This window comes from Camelina sativa, chromosome 15 (assembly GCF_030686135.1).
Source record: "Camelina sativa cultivar CO46 ecotype springtype chromosome 15, ASM3068613v1".
Taxonomy (NCBI): Eukaryota; Viridiplantae; Streptophyta; class Magnoliopsida; order Brassicales; family Brassicaceae; genus Camelina; species Camelina sativa.
The window spans coordinates 3,575,434-3,593,135 of NC_141894.1; the positions used below are offsets into that span (position 1 = coordinate 3,575,434).

Here is a 17,702-nt window from a genome sequence, read left to right on the forward strand (position 1 = left end):
ACTAACTCACTAAAGACAGAGAGCGAGAGAGAGAGAGAAAGAGGGAAAGTGAGAGAACGAATCAACATCTCTGCTTTCTCCAGAAGATGATATTTACTTTTGGGTCAATTTAGCTTTATAACGTCTTCTTCCTTCCTTCACATAAAACAAGAACACCACAACTTCAAAATAAAAATTATACTATTTCTATTTCTTCTTCTTGGAAAAAGATGGAATTCATTCTTGATTCCTAGAAAATTTCATTTAGAAGGAGAGAAGTGAGAGATAGAGACATACGAGCTCATCATCTCTGTAGCCATTTAAATAAATCAGAGAGAGAGTTCAAGTTTCTAAAGCTATGGCAATGTTCAAAACCTTATCCTTTTTGTTCCTTTTATGCTTTGAGATACTACATGGAACCATGTCTGCAGATGTGAATTCCACTTTTTCTTTCAATGGGTTTGTAAAATCTCCGAGCTTTGACAAGAGTGTTGCTCTGTTTGGAGATTCGAAGCTGGTCAATGACAGTTCTTCGATTCAGCTGACTGACTCAGTGAGTGGAAGCGTGGGACGAGTCTTTTACAGTAAACCCATCAATCTTTTCCAAGGTAAAGAGAAGAACTTGAGATCTTTCTCGACTCACTTCTCGTTTTCTTCCATGTCCAGTGAGATTGGTGATGATGTCTTGGCTTTTGTTATGGTTCCAACTAGTTTCGATCTTAGTCTGTTTGGTAAGAGGGATAACAGTTCCTCTGCTTTAGGGTTTCTATCACATTATGCAAAGAATGAGACAGTTGTTGCTGTTGAGTTTGATATCTCCAAGAGTGGAAACTATGCAAGAATCTTAATTGGTAGTCCTGAATCTTCCCAAATTAGAAACCTTTCGTTTGTGGGTGACTTGATGATGAGCAATGGAGAGGCTTTAAGCTGTATGATTGATTACGAGGCAAGTTCTAAGAGAATGATGGTTCGATTCAGAAAAGCTGGTTCGATAAAGCTGTTTGATCCGTTCTTCTCTTTCTCGTTAGACTTGGCTAAGTTATGGGAAGATGGTCAAGTCACTGTGGGTTTAAGCTCTGCCAACGGGAACTCTTCCAAGGCACAGTTTCTCCATTCATGGAGCTTTGAGATAAGGAATCCTCCTCCCATGTGGATGCATTCGGAGCCACTTGAACCGAATGAAGTTTCCACGGAGGAGAAAGAGGGTCGAGAGGGAAGTGAGTGTATATGGAAAATGCTTGGTGCTTTGGTTTTGGGTGCAGCTTGTGGATCCTTAGGGGCAATGTTGGCTTTGTATCTCTGGAAGATATGCCGTGTTAGGCGGTCAATGGCGGTGGTTCCAGAGGAATGTGCTATTGAACAAGGCAAGAAGTAGTCACTAGTTTGGTTTTGAAAACTTGTCCTGTGTTGTGGTGTAAATGTAGGATCTATAAACTGTAGTATCCTTCTTTATGACGTTTGATATGTAAAAAAATCTAAACTGTGCGAAGATGTAAGCTTATTGATATGTGGCAAAATTAACTTAGTTGTTGATGTTGTTCTTGATCCATTTGGATTATGAGTTGTGCATTTATCATCTTTTCTGTTTCTGGATTGCAATGAAGAATAAGGACCAACTTTGTCTTCTTCTCACTTTGATGTTTTATTGAAACAGAGCAATGTGAACCGAGTACAAAAATAAGTCTCGTGAACACAGATCAAATGTCTAGAAAACAACCCAGCATTCACATGTGTCATCAGTTGTCACTTGTCAGTTGCTTCTATGTCGCTAATATGTCTCTACCAGAAGAAAGAGACTGATGTATATAGTTAATCTAACCTCAACATGGGACACAAACAAGAGGAAAGCAGATACTAAAGATCCAAACTAAGTGTTGAAGCTCTGTATCTGGTCACTGTGGAGTAGTTTACTCTAAACATATATTTATCATCTGCTTTTGTTTAAATGCCATTAATGAGTTTGATTTACACATGATTTCTGATTTCCTAGTAAGAAAATCTGTTTATATGTGAATGAATATGAACCTTGGTTTATGGTTGAATCCTAAGAACACATCATGTCCACGATCCTGCCAACAACAAACAACACTGTATTGATACAGATACAAATGTCTGTTCAAACATGAAACTTCTTACAAAGGAAATTAAATTATATCACCTTTTGTGCTCGCCATGTCAAGTATTTGTACTGTGATTCACTGTTGGCTCTCACCTAAAATGGATCCTTCTGCTCCTTCACTCGGATTGTCATCTCAAGCCTTACCTGCGGGAAAGAAAACTGAAAAATTCTTAGTGTTATATCCTGTAAAACCTTGAGCTTTGGCAGCACGCAAACCCAGTTACCTGATAGTACTCGAGGAACACAGAGATTAAGCCTTGTTTTTCTTGGCTAGATGAAAACTTGGTCCCCATCACCAAAAGGCAAAAAAAACATGGTCGTATGTGTATGCAATATGAGTTCCTACTTTTGTATCTGATTTTGTGAACTGCTGTGGTGATCTTCAGCTCTGTACAAACGGTCAAGAAGCTTCCCACCATTAGTGTTTCCCTGTTGTTACACACAATCAAGAGAAGCTCGTTCCACGGTATCAGGATTGACGATGACATTATCTTTCACCAAATCATAAAGATCTTCAAGGAACATCTCGATTTTTCCTATATCAGGATGAGATTTATCTCCTGCAGCAAAAATATGTGTTTTCTGTCCCACATCAATCCAGCTACATCCAGGTACCTTCTTGACTCCTATGTCTCTCATGGCTTTCCTCAAAGCATTGGCCTTTTCCCAACGCCCCTGTGAGGCATATATATTCGAAAGAAGAACATAAGCTGACGAGTTTTGTGGTTCTAATGCAATGAGCTTCTCAGCAGCAGTTTGTCCTCTAATGTCATCTCCATGAATCCTACATGCACCAAGAAGAGATGACCATAGTCTTGCATCTGGTTTCAGGTTTTGTGCTTCTATGAAGTCATCAGCTTCTTGAAGGTATCCCCATCTCCCAAGAAGATCAACCATACACGCTACGTGATCTACACGCGCTTCAAGACCATATTGACAAATCATCATCTCAAAAATCTTCTGTCCTTCTGTTACTTTCCCTGCATGGCTACAGGCTGTAAGAACACCTAGGAAAGTGATTTCATCTGGCATGATATGGGATTGTCTCATGGAATCAAAGATTTTCAGGGCATCTTCAGCATAACCATTTTTCGCACATCCATTGATCAAGGAGTTCCATGGGACAACGTTGCTTCTACGACTCATTTCAAAGAAAACTTGTGACGAGCTTTTCATGTCCCCGCATTTAGCATACATGTCTATTAAGGTGTTAGAGGTCAACTCGTCCAAGTCATGGGCCAAGTGAAAGATAAGAGAATGGATAGCTCTACCTTCTCTTAAAGAGGAAAGGACGGAACACACTCTAAGAACAGTGACAAATGTTGCCTGGTCAGGCAGAGCACCATCATGACGCATTTCTTTGTAGAACTTCAAAGCCTCCTCATAGAATCCATTCTGACTGTGGCCTGACATCATTCCCGTCCAAAGAACAATACTCTTAGGGCTTTGTAACTCTGAGAAGAGAGCACAAGCCTCTGCCATTCTACTTGAATTCATGTACATGCCCAAAAGGGAAATCCCTAGATATTCACCTTCAGATGAGAACCCCCTCTTTATAATCTGACCATGAAACTGCGTTCCTAGAGTTAAAATTTCTGGTTTATGACAAGCTTCAACAATGGTGGCAAATGTGATTTCAGATGGGTTAACACCTCTGGCCAGCATTTCTTGAAAGAGAAGTACAGATTCTTTTAAGTTGTTCTGAGAATAACCTGCAATTAGAGCATTCATTGACACAACGCTCCACTCAGGCATAGAAGAGAAAACTTTACGTGCATCTTCAATGATTCCACACTTGGAATACATGTCAATGAGCGAGCTGCCAGTATGAAGATCTCTGTCTAAGCCACATTTGACAGAGAGGCAGTGAACCTGTTTCCCTTGATCAAGACCATGGACATTTGTACATGCCTTAAGTGTGCTAGCCAAACATGCTCCATCAGACACTATACCACCCGAATTCATCCTCTTGAACAAGTCGAAAGCTTCACTTTCATTTTCATCTTGGACATAACTTCCAATTATCGTGTTCCAGGATACATTATCACGATCACACATGCGCTCAAAAATTTGCCTTGCATCTTCAAGAGCTCCGCATTTTGCATACATATCTACTAATGCGTTTCCTACAAATAAGTTTTCTGTTAACTTCTTCTTGATGATGATTGAGTGAAACTGGCTTCCCATTACTAGATCATACGATGCAGCACAAGTGCTTAAAAGGCTTGTAAAGGTAAAATCGTCAATGTTATAACCAGAAGACTTCATATCCATAAACAGTTCCATAACCTTGTGGGCTTCGCCGTTATGTGCATAACCCCTAATCATCGCGTTCCACAAGACGTCATTTCTTTCCTCCAAAGCTTCAAATACTTTTGCAGCAGCCTCCATTTTCTCACATTTGGAGTACATGCTAACCAAAGAACTGCCAACATATATATTGGAGGCAAGGCCTTGTTTAATAGCCTCTGCATGAACTACCAAACCTAAATCAAGATATGCCACAATTCCAATGGCACTCAAAACGCTTCCTAAGGTAGAACGGGTGGATTTAACACCAGATTTCCTCATATTAAGAAAATATTCAATAGCCACAGTCTCACATCCTCGTTTCCCATGCCCTGAAATCATTACATTCCACGCGACCACATCTGGGCTTGGCATCTCCCCAAACAATACACGTGCATCCTTTAGCTTCCCCAAACTGATGTACGTGTTTATAACAGTCACAAAAGCTAAATGGTCAGGCTGATGGCCTTCATCACGCATCATTTCAAATACTCTGACAGCTTCCTCTGGCAAACCAGCCTTCACATAGCCAGAAAACAAACATGTCCAGCAAACTGTATTAGGATCCACTATCCCATCAAAAACTAGTCGAGCATCACCAATAAGCCCACACTTGGCATACATATCAACTAGAGCTCCTCCACAATACGAGTTACGTTCAAGCCCCATCTTTATCATACAGCAATGAATTAGTCTACCAAACTCAACATTAGTCTCTCTGGCACAGGTTGATAAAACAATCGAAAAAGTGAATTTATTTGGAAAAATCAAATCCTCAAACAATGATACAAAACTCCTTAAGACCTTTCCTGACTGCCCAAGTTTGGAATACATGGATAGCATAGAGTTCCACGCCGTTACATCTTTTTCAAGAGAGTCAAAGAGCTTCTCAGCGTAAGAAACTTCTGAACACTTGGCATATAAATCCACAATGGCGTTGCCTAACTTACCTTCTGAACAGATTCCAAGTATCAAGCTTTTGGAATGGACGGCTTTCCCAATTCTCAAGGCTAGTGAAAGTCTCTGAGGCATTCCGTCGAACACTTTGCGGCTCTTGAATAATTTGCATTGGTCCAGACATATTTCCACGAGACGTTGATGTATCTCATCATGGCTGGGTATAACATGTCCATAGTAGATTCGACGACCCAAATCCGTGGTATAACTCAAACGACGTACCAAGGAGAAAGAACTGAACTTGGGCGAGGACGGCGTCATGAAAACTCGAAAATACATGATTCGACAAAAATAAGAACTTCGCCGGAGCTAGAACAGAGGTCTCGACTCCACTTAACCATGAGAAACAAAAAGCATCGGAACGAAAAGAGTAGAGTCGTCTCGTCGTCGTGAGTAAAGAATTCGAAAAGCTGTGTAGAGTCGGAAAAAAAAAAAAAAAAAAACTTTTTAGCAGGGAAAAATAAAAGGATCCAACCTTTTTCGGGTCGACCCGAAAACCCGCCGGTTTTTTTGTTAAACTCTGATTAGAAGGCGCGGATATATAGCAGAGTTCTTCTCTAGTAGCTTTGCTGATCTGCTAATCTTTGTGCCAAGAGGTTTGATTAATAAATTTGTGTGTGTGTAAGTGTGACTAATCATCCATTTCACATTTCAATAGTTGTGTGACATTGAACCGCTCGCTCTGGTTTGTATTTGGAAGAAACGGTCTTGAAGTCAAGGTGGATAACACTATTGGATATAGAGATAAAGAGCACTCCCCCGACAGTGTCATTGTGAGCTCATTTCCCTGCATTACTGATTTCAGTATCGTGAATTATAAATAGTTTGTCACTTTCAAAATCAGAGTTCTTCTCAGGTTAAATCCGATCAAACATATATCTTTTTTTTGATTAAAAGCAAACTAACATAAAAGAAGAAAGGAATCGTAAAAGTACCAAAAAGTATTCATTAAATTATTAAAACAACATTGTCTTTGAAATCACTTGCTTATGACAAGTTTCATTCTTCTAGTTGGACTTGAACCAAACTTGGAACATAATTGAAAATAAATGGATACCACCACTGCAATATGTTTGTAGATTCGATATAAGTGATTTCTGTATAAGATTTTTCGTCCTCTCTAATAATTTAAACCATGTTTCTCCCGGTCTCACTATCACTACACAAGGTCACTTTCTTCTCCTCAGACAACTGAAAAACTGAAGAAATATGGAAACCATGCACCGCGGGTGGGTATATCCACTGTAAACGATTTGCTCCAGTCCAACACACCTTTAATATCAGTATATTGGTAACCCACATCGTTAATGTAATATCGCTCTGACTTACCACTGAAAGTTGTTTATCTCCAACAACTGATAGAGCCATCTGACCAAGAACGAGAGGAAGGCACATAGGTTTAAATCTCTCTGCTGTAAAGTCAAAACATAGTAAGAATTGATTGCCGTTTGTATCATAAGCAAGCCAGTAACTATTTCCCTTCAGTGAGACGCCAATAAATGATATCAAAAAGCAGTTGAGAGTGACAATATTATCAACCACCCTCCATGAATTAGAGTTAAAAATCATATATTTCAGACCCATTAAGTTTGGTATGGTAAGTCATTGTCACGTTTCCAAAACATCAGCATTTTGTAGCTATGGCCGGATTTCGTTTTTTCGTATCCTAGAGCAAACGTAGATCTCCACTCGTAACTGGTTTTAGGTTGGATCCATCTGGTTTCGCCCAAACACGGGTTCCAAACCACGGGTCTACTATCTACGGTGATGCATAGCATGCAATAAACCTTCGCAATGAACAACTAAATGTATATCTTCTTCTTCTAAAGTAGAATGAGAATCCTTTAGGGCAAGGCCACCCTTAAAATCTAGAGATGGAGGATCAATTTTGAGATTGAGGCTCGTTGAAAAAATCCTATACTGACTCCTTCAACATGAGAACCATAGACTCTTTTGGTGCTTTACTAAAGTGTTTCTTAGTAAACCTTTGGTCTTTGAATAAAGCGTTCCATTGTGTGCAAGTAGATCTTAATCGTTTTAAAGATGGGGCTGGAACCCTAGAAAGTATTTCCTCTTACCATATCTAAAGGAAGAATTACGGACATCATCATTTTTTTCTCCCAAGAAATAAGACAGCAACTTGTCTTATATAAAGAACAATTCCTCCTCCAAGTAGTATTTTTCATTTTTCCTTTGTCGATTTAGTTTTATAGAATATTTTTACTTTTTCATAATCATAGAATATTCATTATTTGAAAAAAAAATAGGAAAATAAATATTTTTGAATAAAACCAGAGTTAAAATCACAGATTTCATTCCTATATTTTAGAAATCAAATCACGATCAGTATTTTTTTTCCAAAAATTATTGTTATATTTGTTTTAAAAGAAAATTTTAAAGTTAAAGTCTTTATTTTGTAAGAGATTCAATCGATAATAGTTCTACATTTTATACTAACCAGACGCGAAGTAAGAGATTCAATCTATAATAGTCTCACAAAAATAGGGTGTTTTGTGCAAATACTTTGAAACTCAATACTGGTTTTGGATAATGCGTAAACTAAAAATTAAGAAAAAAAACGAGAGGTGGTTACTCTGAAACGAGCGGAGGACCTCTTCTTCTTCTTCAGTAACATAGAAGAAGATGATGAACACACTCCATGCATTTCAGACAACCTTAACACCAAACTTCCATGTTCTTTTCAATGCCTCGAGACGTTCCTTTTCCAGACCCCAATTTCTCTGTCTCTCAAAATCGGGAGACGGAGCTTCAGATTCTGATTCTGATCCCGACCCTCCAAAGCCCGAAGGTGATACTCGGAGACAAGAACTCTTAGCTAGGATCGCCATGATTCAGACTTCCAAGGTCCGTTTAACTGATTTCTTGGATGAACGATCAGAGTATCTCACCAAGTTTGCTGAAGAAGCCAATGCGGAGTTCGACAAGGTTGGAGAAGACGCCATGAAAGACCTTGACGAAGCAAGCACAAGGGTTCGTATGATCAGTTTTAAACAATAACATTTTGAAATCTCGTATGATATGGAAAAGATTGAAACTTTTGTCCTTCTTGCACAACGCAGTTATAGAACAGTAGAATGGCTTGCTTACCTTGATTCTCTGATGCAACTTGATCCATAAGAATTGTCTTTTCTGTCAAAAAAGCTTTCAGAGATTGTGATTTGCTCGATGATCTTGCAGGAAAGAGAAAGATAGATAAGCTAATCTTGTGTGTTTTCCGGGTGATTGAGCAGATACTGGAGAATATCGAAAGCAAGATGCAAGCTTTTGAGGAATCTGCGGGATTGAACAGATTAGAGATAGAGGAGAACGATAATAAGTTGGCTGATTTTGAGGAGAAGATCCAAGTAGACAGGAATGAAGGATTTTTTTTTAAAAGCTTACGTGACAAAAAACCTGTGGATGTGGAGCAAGCTAAAGAAGAAGCTGAGAAAGTACAAGAGGTAACCAAAATAAGTGCGGGATCAAAGTCAAGAAGGAATATTTACCTCGGGTTAATTGGGATCGTGGTTCTTGCAATTGCTGATTCCTTCGTTTCTGCACCGGATTGGAGAAAAGTCGCAATTCTTGGAGCTATTCTTATCCCATTGCTCACTCAATTTGTCTACGAGCAGACATTATTATCAGAAGAAGCAGATAAAGGAAAAGGAAACAAGAAGGAATGAACGAGAGACACAGAGAATTGGACTCCAATCGAAAGAGATATATACATAGCTTGATGGCATAGACCAAAAGTAGGAAACTTATAACTTTTGGTTTGATACGTCAAGCTACAGTGTTTCTTTTGCATCAACAAATATCATATCTCGATGATGTTTACTCGAATCATTCAAACCAATGTGTTTTTGATGTATGTATAATGCTAGTTCATCAGGTGAAATAGCTAACTTGATTCTTATCGACTTACTGGGATTTACCTCATGTCACTTCCAGGCACGGATACATCAGAATTTAACCTCTAAAACTGAAATCCAGGGTCAGGGCATAATACCTTCTCACGGCAAACTAGCTGAGTTGGTCCAGAGAATTATACAGCAATATACAACAGATTAAGCTTTCCTTTGTTATTCATCACATTAGCAATTCACGACAGCTCGAACAAGTATGTTCCAGGTGACAACAGTTGGGAAAAAGCCATGCTTTCGAGCATCATCAAAGAATTCAATAGCGTACGACACTCTGTGGCACATACACAACCCTTTCAGTATAATATTGTAGGATATAATATCAGGCTGCAACCCCATCTTGTACATGTAACCCCAAATCATTGTGGCTCTGTTGCTGTCTCTAACTTTGAAGAATCCTTCCATCAAAGTGTTGTAAGTGACGAGATTTGCAATGCAATTCCAATGCTCCATATTTGCCATGACAGTCATTGCATCATCAAGTTTCCCAACAGAGCACAGGCGATGAATTAGTATGTTATAAATCCTCACGTCAGGTTCTAGACCAGATTGAAGAAATTGGTGCCACAATTCAAGGGCCAAGTCGATCTTCCTGTCGTGACGAAGAGCGTCCAAGAGTACACTATACGTGATCAGATCTGGTTTCCACCCGTTTTCAAGCATTTCTTTGACAAGAGTAGATGCTTCACCAAATTTCCCTGCTTTACACAAAGCATCTATAAGAATATTGTAAGATACAACAGTCGGGCGACAACCGTTCTTCCCCATCTCTCTCAGCAAAACGGAAGCATCACCAAGTCTCGATTTTCGAATCAAACCACCTATTAATGCATTACAGACATGAGAATTCAGCTCCACGCCTTGCTTACTTATCTCTTTTACCAAATTTACTGCTTCTTCTAGTCTTCTCTCTTTGCACAAACAGTCTATAATTGACGAATATGCATAAACATCCAGATTCCCACCTCTGCTTTTCACCTCTTGCATCACCCCCAAGGCTTTATTTACATAACCATTCACACATAACCCGTGAATAAAAATACCATAAGTTGTGTCGTCAGCTGCGTAGCCTTTGGCAGGCATAAGCCTCCAAATCATTGTTGCTTCATCTATCTTACCATACTCCAACAACCCTTTTATCAAAATATTATAACTCACTATGTTAACTGAATTCTTCTGCTCCATAACCCTCCATAACTCCAAACTCTCCTTAATCTTTCCACATCGACAAAACCCACCAAGCATAGTATTGTACGTAACCACATCAATAAAGGTCTTACTCTCGACCAACTCTTTGAACACACTTTCAGCCTTATCAACATTCCCAGCACCGCACAGCCCATGTATCAAACTACTATACGTATATAAATCTTTATCTCTCTCATTCTGTTTCATCCTGTCCCATATCTTCAAACAATCATCTACTCTTCCACATTTGCTCAAACCACTAATCATGATGTTATGAGTCTTAACATTAGGATAAACAGAAGAATCCACCAACAGTCTATCCCACAGCTTCATAGCCATGCTGTGATCTCTTTCCTTAAGAAACCCATCAATTAATATATTATAACACGTAACGTCAGGTGCTACTCCTCTGTCAGACATTTCATCGAACAGTTTCAGTGCATCATCAACTTTTCCAGCTTTCGCAAGATCGTTAATCACAGTGCTGTAACTAAACACATCAGGCTTCAACCCTTCTTTCCACATCCAATCAAGAAACCTTCTCGCTTTCTCGAACTGTTTCCTCTTACAAGACATCTTAATCAAAACATTATACGTCTGCAGAGTTGGCGCCAAACCCGTTGTTTCGAAGTAGGCGAACAAGGACTCGACTTTATCCCATTGTTTCGCCTCTACGAACGCATTGAGCAGAGTATTATAGGATCTAATCCCAGGCTCGCACCCAAAAATCTCCCCCATTCGTTGGAATACATCAAGAGCTCGATCGGGCATGGAGTTCTTCCCGTAGGTTTTGATAACAGATAAAGCGACATCTTCGTCGCACTTGCATCCTTTTGACCTAATGAGCTCGACGATTCGATTTACATGACTAACCATCTGCGCGTCAGAGAGACGTCGGAGTATATGGTGGTAGACGACCGCGGAGTGTGCATAGTTTGGATGACGAGTCGCCGAATCGAATAGAGTAAAAGCTGCGCGCGGGTTCTTCTCTGATTTCAAAAGCTTGAGGACTTGTTTGGGTGACAGCGACTTCGGGAACACGACCATGAAAGAGTCGGGATATTATGGAAGACACTTTTACCCGGTGGTGACTCAACAGAAGACCTGAGATTAGCAGTGAGCCAGTGACAAAAAAAAAAACTAGATTAACAAAATTAGGTAAGTAGAACCAAAACCTATAATAGCTGGTTAAAGGCGGTTTATTCCGGTTAAAGTAACAGTTTTTTTTCTTCATTTTAGATTTAGAAAGAATGTTATGTTTTTGGTTTTTAAAATATTTTAAATTCAATATTTGCATTGCATCGATGCTTTATGTATGTAGCTATATTTCAAAAGTTCTTTTCATAGATCTAATTCAAAATATTTTTTTTTCTAAATATAGATTCCTTCTGAAAGTATTCTGTAAATATGTAGTAATCAGTTAATCACCATATATCATATAAAAAATGTTATTGTAGTAATTAAACTATTAAATTAGTAACATCATACAATATTATCTCTTTTTGTAGTAAATTTATCATTTTTAAAAATTTGAATTTGTCTGATATGATATGATTTAATAAATAATCTTAAATATATTACAAAAAAATAAATTATAAGTTTGTAACTGCATATTTTTTAATTAATAAAGTAAATGTGTATCTAATATATGTAATTAAGTATAATCATACGAAAATATAAACAGTTCTTTCAAAATGTTTGGCTTATTTTATGATCATATTTATCAAGCATACTCCTTGGTAGACTACTCTTTGGTAGACATTTGTAACACCTCTTTGAGATTTTTTGGAAAAATTGGCATTTGAATTTCTTAGAGAAGGTTGGCATTTGTGATTTCTTAAAGAAAGTTGACATTTAAATTTCGGAACCTGAAATTCTCCTTATGATTCCTTTAACCAATAGTTTTTTTTAGATTCATTTTTGATTAAAGCTTATTTAAATTTTAGTTTCGTGGATTTCAATCTTTTGTTAATTTTCAAAATGAACTTTATCCGAGAAATCGAGGAAGGGCATCAGCCGTAACCAAGACGACGTTAGCAGATAGTTGAAGAAGAAATTTCTAGTTCATATAAGAAAGCTCCTAATGAATTTAGGCTATTGGTGCAGAGGTATTTAGAAACAAAGTATGCTCTCGAAGGCACGATGTGAGGAATCATTATGTAATTAAGCATAATCATAAAACAAGATAAACAATTCTTTCAAAATGTTTGGCTTATTTTTGATTTCAAGTTGTAAAAATACAAAATATACTTAATTATAAACAAAAATATTTCTTTATTAAATATATTATTAGTTATGTACTATATGTGTCCTAGACAAAATTTTGTTCACTATCCGCCACTAATTGAATATAAGTTGCAGCAAAGTATTGTATTAGAATTATATGTATAAATGTATTTAGGATAAATATTTGGTTTACTCATAGTGGTAAAAAAAAAACATGTACTTCTAACACGACATTTGTAGCAATCGATTATCATCATATCTATCAAGGATACTTCTTGGTGTCTACCAAGGATTACTACTCTTTGATAGATATTTGTAGCAATTCTCCTTGAGATTTCTTGGAAAATTTGGCATTTGAAATTCTTTGTGAAGGTTAGCATTTATGATTTCTTGAAGAAAGTTGACATTTGAATTTCTGAACCTGAAATTCTCCTTATGATTTCTGGACTACTGCTATTATTCTCGTTGGAGTTTTGAATTCGAAACTTTCCTTATAAATCAAACTTTTGCTATTATTCTCTTTGAAGTTCTGAACTCGAAACTCTCTTTATGATTCTCATTAATGCTATTATTTTTTCTTCAGTAATTCTAAAATGAATGCCATACAAAAGAAAAAATCTTTGTGTTAGTTGTCAATTTTACGTAAGTAGAACCAATAATAGCTGGTTAAAGGCGGTTTATTTCGGTTAAAATAGACAATGTCAACAAGTGATTCGTTTGAAAATGCCTCCCCCCCCCCCCCCATCCCCCTTAACATTAAAAATAAAAAAGTAAACCAATTGCACCAAAATTAAACCCAACCCAACGAGAAATTACAAAAAGGTTCAGACTTCATAGAGCTAAACCCCTAAACCATCCAATGAACAATTTGTTGATCCAATCAATACAGCCTCATTACACTCCTCGCTATTGAATGCCCGTGACTATTCGCCCACCCTCCGCCACCACCACCACCGCCCCCTCCTCCTCCTGCACCGCTCACTCTCCGGCTGCCTTTCATAGTTGGCAAATAAAACTTCAACATTCCGTTTTCCCCATTCTTAGGTGAGTACCTTGAACTCTTATTCCTATCCAGTCCATGGACTTTCCTCTGCGACCCACCACCGGTACTCCTCCAGCTCACATTGCTATTACTCCTCACCATCCTCGGCCCTCCTCCCCCACCTCCTCCATTCCTCAGCTCCGGCCATGACTCCGATAACGATCTCTCCACCATTCCACCGTTCAATCTCCTATACCTATCCTCTTCCTCCTCTTCTTCCTCATACTTGTTAACACTCTTCCTGTATATAAGTCCTAAGATGCTCCATTTCCCCCACCTCCTCGACTTCTTGTTATTACTATTATCGTTACTATTCACTTTCCTCTCGCCGCCCATCTTCGCCGGTTCCCGGAAAAACCCGTTATCCACGGCATAGTTATAGTTATTATCTCTCATTGATCCTCCAGAGTAAGCATCTATTGATATAGCCGAAGACACTGAAAGCTTTGGCTCGTCCATATCAGCCACAACCGCTGCAGCTGTTTTCCTCATGGAGCTTGATGACCTGTCAAGACTCTTCCTCCTCCGTGACGATGAGTCGGTGTAGTAGTCTCGGGTTTGGATTGACCCGCCCGGGATTATAACCGGGTCGGCTTGATTAACCACCGGTGGCTGCGGTGGCGGTGGTTGTTCTTCCACCGGAAACTGCATATCCGCTCGGGTTACGTGACGGTGCACCGGCGGCGGCGCATCTTCCACCACCGAGAGCATCGACGGCGGAGGAGGAGCTCTCGCGGCGGGAGGAAACGCTGTACGTCCGATCAAAGACCCGTCCCAAGAAGCTCTCGGCTCGTCGAACGAGTAACGAGGGTCATCCAGAGAGATCCTACCGATGTCAACGGAGAATCTTCCGGCGTCAAGAGAGAATCTTCCGGCGTCGAGGGAGAATCTAGGATCTGTATCGCACGATCTCCGGCCGAATCCGTAATCAGCGATCTCCGATTGAGTATCACGGAGCTGTCTCCCAATAGGTTTCTCCACCGGTAATCTTGCTGATCCAGGCCTATGGTCGCCGCCGTTACGCCGCTTCTTCATCTTTTGATTCTGTCTCCATTTCTGAAGCTTCTTGCTAAAAACAGAGGCCGCCGACCAAAAGCTCCGTCTCACCGATGGCTTCTTGGTTTGAGAATCAAGATCTATGTAATCCTTAATAGGCTTCAGCTCCTCTTCTCTTATAGCCTCCGTTACCACAACAACCTCTTCGATCTCTTCAACAATTTCGTCGCTTTGTCTTTCTCTAATTAGTTCGCCGGAGTCATTAAGAATCTCAAAGTCTCCAGCTTCGACGTAGTTTTCCTCTTCTTCGACGTCGTCGTCGTCACTTTCAGCTTCTCCTTCATCGTTAACCTCTAAAACAGGCTCCGCAACGCTAGATTTTCTCGGCTCGACTTCAACATCACCGCCGCCGGAGACAGAGGTTAAAAGGTTTGGTTGCTCGTCTTGGCTAAACAAGTTCCAAAGAGAGCTACGGACGTCACAAGACCTACGTTGTGGCTCAAACACACCTGAGAACCCTTCGTTGTTTTTAGACGCTGAGAATGATTTAGTACGACGGAGCTCAGGGAAGAATCCGGGTTTAACCCGGCCGTTTCCGCTGTTGTTTCCACCGCCTCCTCCGTTGTTACCGGAAGGTTTGAAAAAAGCCTTGAGAGCTGCAGCGGAGATGGTCGGAGGTTTCCGAGAGGAAGAAGAGGAGGAGGCAGCGCCATTGTTGTTGCTCTGATCTAAGACGGAGAGACGTTCACAGAGACAAGAAGGGCAGAAACCGGTGAAACGCTCTTCTGGGTGACGGTCGCAAGAGGTAGAGAGACGGTGAGGCTGTGGAGGTTGTGGAGGTGGAGCTAAAGCTGCTGCTGCTGATGATGCGGCGACGGAGACTGGTGGGTCAGTAGCTGGATTCATGACGGGATATAATGGTTGTTATGGATGATTCTCTCCCTCTGCTCTCATAGCTAGCTATATCGTCATCATCACTGTCTCTGGTCTTTGGCTTATAGAGAGAGAGAGAAAGAGAGACAACAATGAGGTTAGAGAGAGAGAGAGAGATTGGGGAGAGTGTTGTCTCTGAAACTTTGGTCTTGTTCCAACGGTAATTGAAAGAGAAAGGAGATTGAAGAGAAACAACAAAACTAAAGAATTATTAAAGCAGAGAAGAACCAAAACCAAAATAAATTAAATAAATCAGTTTTTTCTTTCGAATAATAATAGTATAATGTTTTTAGTAGTATATGGTATTAGCGTGTTTAATGTACGGTTATCTAGAAATTTTGTCCAGCTTTATTGATGATATATAAGCCAAGATCTTATTTTTTGTTGTACTTTTTATTTAAGACAAAAGAACATATTAAACCTTTACACTAATCAAACATTTTGCTTTTTTCTTTTTTCTTTGCTAATTACATTTTCTTTCAAAACAAGTGGATGGATAAAGAGCTAAAATGGAGAGATATGAAATGTCTTAATTGACCTTATATTCTTTTAAATTTTTGTTTTGTCTCATGTAGTCATGTAATGTGTATATTATGATAAACCTGTTACTTGTTGGGTCGGTGGCAAAGTGGTTTTTTTTTTGCTTGCTTTGTCAAAAAAAAGCAAAAATTTTAACTAAAAAAAAAAAAAACAAAATTTTCACACTGCTTTAAGACAAATTTTCCAAAAGGAAACACATGGTTCAGTTTTAAATCAATAATGATGACTCTAAACGTTGATTTAACCAAGGAAACCAAAAACATTATAGAAACATATACCATATATATAGACTATAGTATTATATTGGATTCGTGTGTAAATAAATGACAGTGGTGCGAGGCTCTCCGGTTTTGTATACAGTGCTACGGTAATGATCATTTGTCAATTATCGCATCAATCATATATGAAAATTACTGCTTTAAATCAAAAACCACCACAAGTTATACAATTTAGAGAGCCTCTCCTCTCTCTCTCTCGATAGTTTAAAAAACAAAACAAAAAAAGAAGATTCGGACAATACGATACGATACGAGAGAGAGAGCCTAGAAGAAAAGAAAAAGCAAAAAAATCACACTCCTAATTTCTTGTCTCTGTGACACTCTCTTCTTTCGCTTTCTCTCTTCTCTTTTTCCTTTTTTTCTTCTTTAAATATTTTTTTTGCAAATCAATCGTCTCGATATTCGTAGGAATATTTAAACGAGAGAGACAGAGATAGAGGTTGAAAACTAAGAGCAGGAAATATCGTAACAAAATCAAGAAATCTCAAAAACACTATTTTAACTATAAACTATGATATATTACTTGCTCGAAGAAGCATTTGATATCCAAGAAAATTTTATTATAAAAAAAAACTACGAGAAAAATATTCGAACAATTGCATTTGAGTAGTTTTCGTTATCAAAGACTGTATTATTTGTATGTTTCACTTTAACTTTTTTTTTTTTTTTGGTTGCTTTATCAGATCAAATTTGTCTTGGCTTTTCTTTTTGTTTCTTTTCTTTCTCTGTTCTCCCCATTGATTTCTTTAAAAATCTATATATATTCTCTAGTGTTGGACGTGGTTGCATATTTAATATGTAATATAAATTTTTAAAATTTGATGTTTAATTGAACTGTGGAACTATATAGATTTTGATATATTCTTCTGTCCTGAACTGAGATAGTACGTACGGTCTCCGAATGTCTCTAGCATGGGAAGCACATCTTGTCCTTCATCTATACGCCGTCGTTTTCCATCGTTTAAATTTATGGGTTCATTTTTTGTTTTCCTATACTATACCATCATCGTACGATATACTAATATATATATACGAATGTATTTTAATAATAGTTTGGTTACAATCTTACGTTTTAAAGATATATGGATGTCTAGCTATTTGTGTGTGTATATATATGTATTCCCGGACGTGTGTCTGAGGGGTAAGTAAGTAAGAATCTTCCAACTAGTTCCCACGTAAGTATTATTATTCTTCATCATTGGTTGGTTCATTTGTTGTATGTATTATTATTA

The 17,702-nt window shown here is 38.6% G+C and overlaps 4 protein-coding genes and 2 pseudogenes across 6 annotated transcripts; 2 read left to right on the top strand and 4 right to left on the bottom strand.

The window, feature by feature from the left end:
- Window positions 1-9: 9 nt before the first annotated feature.
- On the top strand, window positions 10-1,516 carry LOC104745066 (lectin-like). Its single transcript, XM_010466234.3, has one exon. The coding sequence runs from the start codon at window positions 338-340 to the stop codon at window positions 1,352-1,354; it is 1,017 nt and encodes a 338-aa protein (XP_010464536.1). The 5' UTR covers window positions 10-337; the 3' UTR covers window positions 1,355-1,516.
- Window positions 1,517-1,746: 230 nt separating this feature from the next.
- Window positions 1,747-6,135, bottom strand: LOC104745067 (pentatricopeptide repeat-containing protein At3g09040, mitochondrial pseudogene; annotated as a pseudogene). The gene is made up of 3 exons (XR_015582027.1): window positions 2,323-6,135; window positions 2,138-2,242; window positions 1,747-2,048 (listed from the first exon to the last, which is right to left on the bottom strand). The product of XR_015582027.1 is annotated as a pentatricopeptide repeat-containing protein At3g09040, mitochondrial pseudogene (transcript).
- A 337-nt stretch (window positions 6,136-6,472) lies between these two features.
- Window positions 6,473-7,452, bottom strand: LOC109129057 (putative F-box/kelch-repeat protein At3g22730 pseudogene; annotated as a pseudogene).
- Window positions 7,453-7,736: 284 nt separating this feature from the next.
- Window positions 7,737-11,615, bottom strand: LOC104745068 (uncharacterized). 2 transcript variants are annotated; one of them, XM_087488040.1, is made up of 3 exons: window positions 8,851-11,615; window positions 8,453-8,535; window positions 7,737-8,314 (listed from the first exon to the last, which is right to left on the bottom strand). In XM_087488040.1, exon 1 carries the CDS (start codon window positions 11,500-11,502, stop codon window positions 9,439-9,441), a length of 2,064 nt encoding a protein of 687 aa, XP_087344166.1. In that variant the 5' UTR covers window positions 11,503-11,615; the 3' UTR covers window positions 7,737-8,314; window positions 8,453-8,535; window positions 8,851-9,438. The 2 variants fall into 2 exon arrangements, with proteins under 2 accessions (XP_087344166.1, XP_019092956.1); XM_019237411.2 differs by having other exon boundaries at window positions 8,453-8,638; window positions 8,851-11,605.
- LOC104745069 (uncharacterized) lies at window positions 7,858-9,264 on the top strand. Its single transcript, XM_010466240.3, has 2 exons — window positions 7,858-8,335; window positions 8,596-9,264. Exons 1-2 carry the CDS (start codon window positions 7,988-7,990, stop codon window positions 9,025-9,027), a joined length of 780 nt encoding a protein of 259 aa, XP_010464542.1. The 5' UTR covers window positions 7,858-7,987; the 3' UTR covers window positions 9,028-9,264.
- A 1,729-nt stretch (window positions 11,616-13,344) lies between the features above and the next one.
- On the bottom strand, window positions 13,345-16,028 carry LOC104745070 (protein OCTOPUS). The gene has a single exon (XM_010466241.3). It carries the CDS (start codon window positions 15,623-15,625, stop codon window positions 13,562-13,564), a length of 2,064 nt encoding a protein of 687 aa, XP_010464543.2. The 5' UTR covers window positions 15,626-16,028; the 3' UTR covers window positions 13,345-13,561.
- Window positions 16,029-17,702: the final 1,674 nt, after the last annotated feature.

Bases quoted from the DNA above. Each gene is read 5' to 3' on its own strand.
- LOC104745066 (XM_010466234.3), top strand. From the start codon at position 338: ATGGCAATGTTCAAAACCTTATCCTTTTTGTTCCTTTTATGCTTTGAG.
- LOC104745069 (XM_010466240.3), top strand. From the start codon at position 7,988: ATGATGAACACACTCCATGCATTTCAGACAACCTTAACACCAAACTTC. The intron at 8,336-8,595 runs GTTCGTATGATC...GTGATTGAGCAG, and splicing joins TTGACGAAGCAAGCACAAGG to ATACTGGAGAATATCGAAAG.
- LOC104745068 (XM_087488040.1), bottom strand. From the start codon at position 11,502: ATGGTCGTGTTCCCGAAGTCGCTGTCACCCAAACAAGTCCTCAAGCTT.
- LOC104745070 (XM_010466241.3), bottom strand. From the start codon at position 15,625: ATGAATCCAGCTACTGACCCACCAGTCTCCGTCGCCGCATCATCAGCA.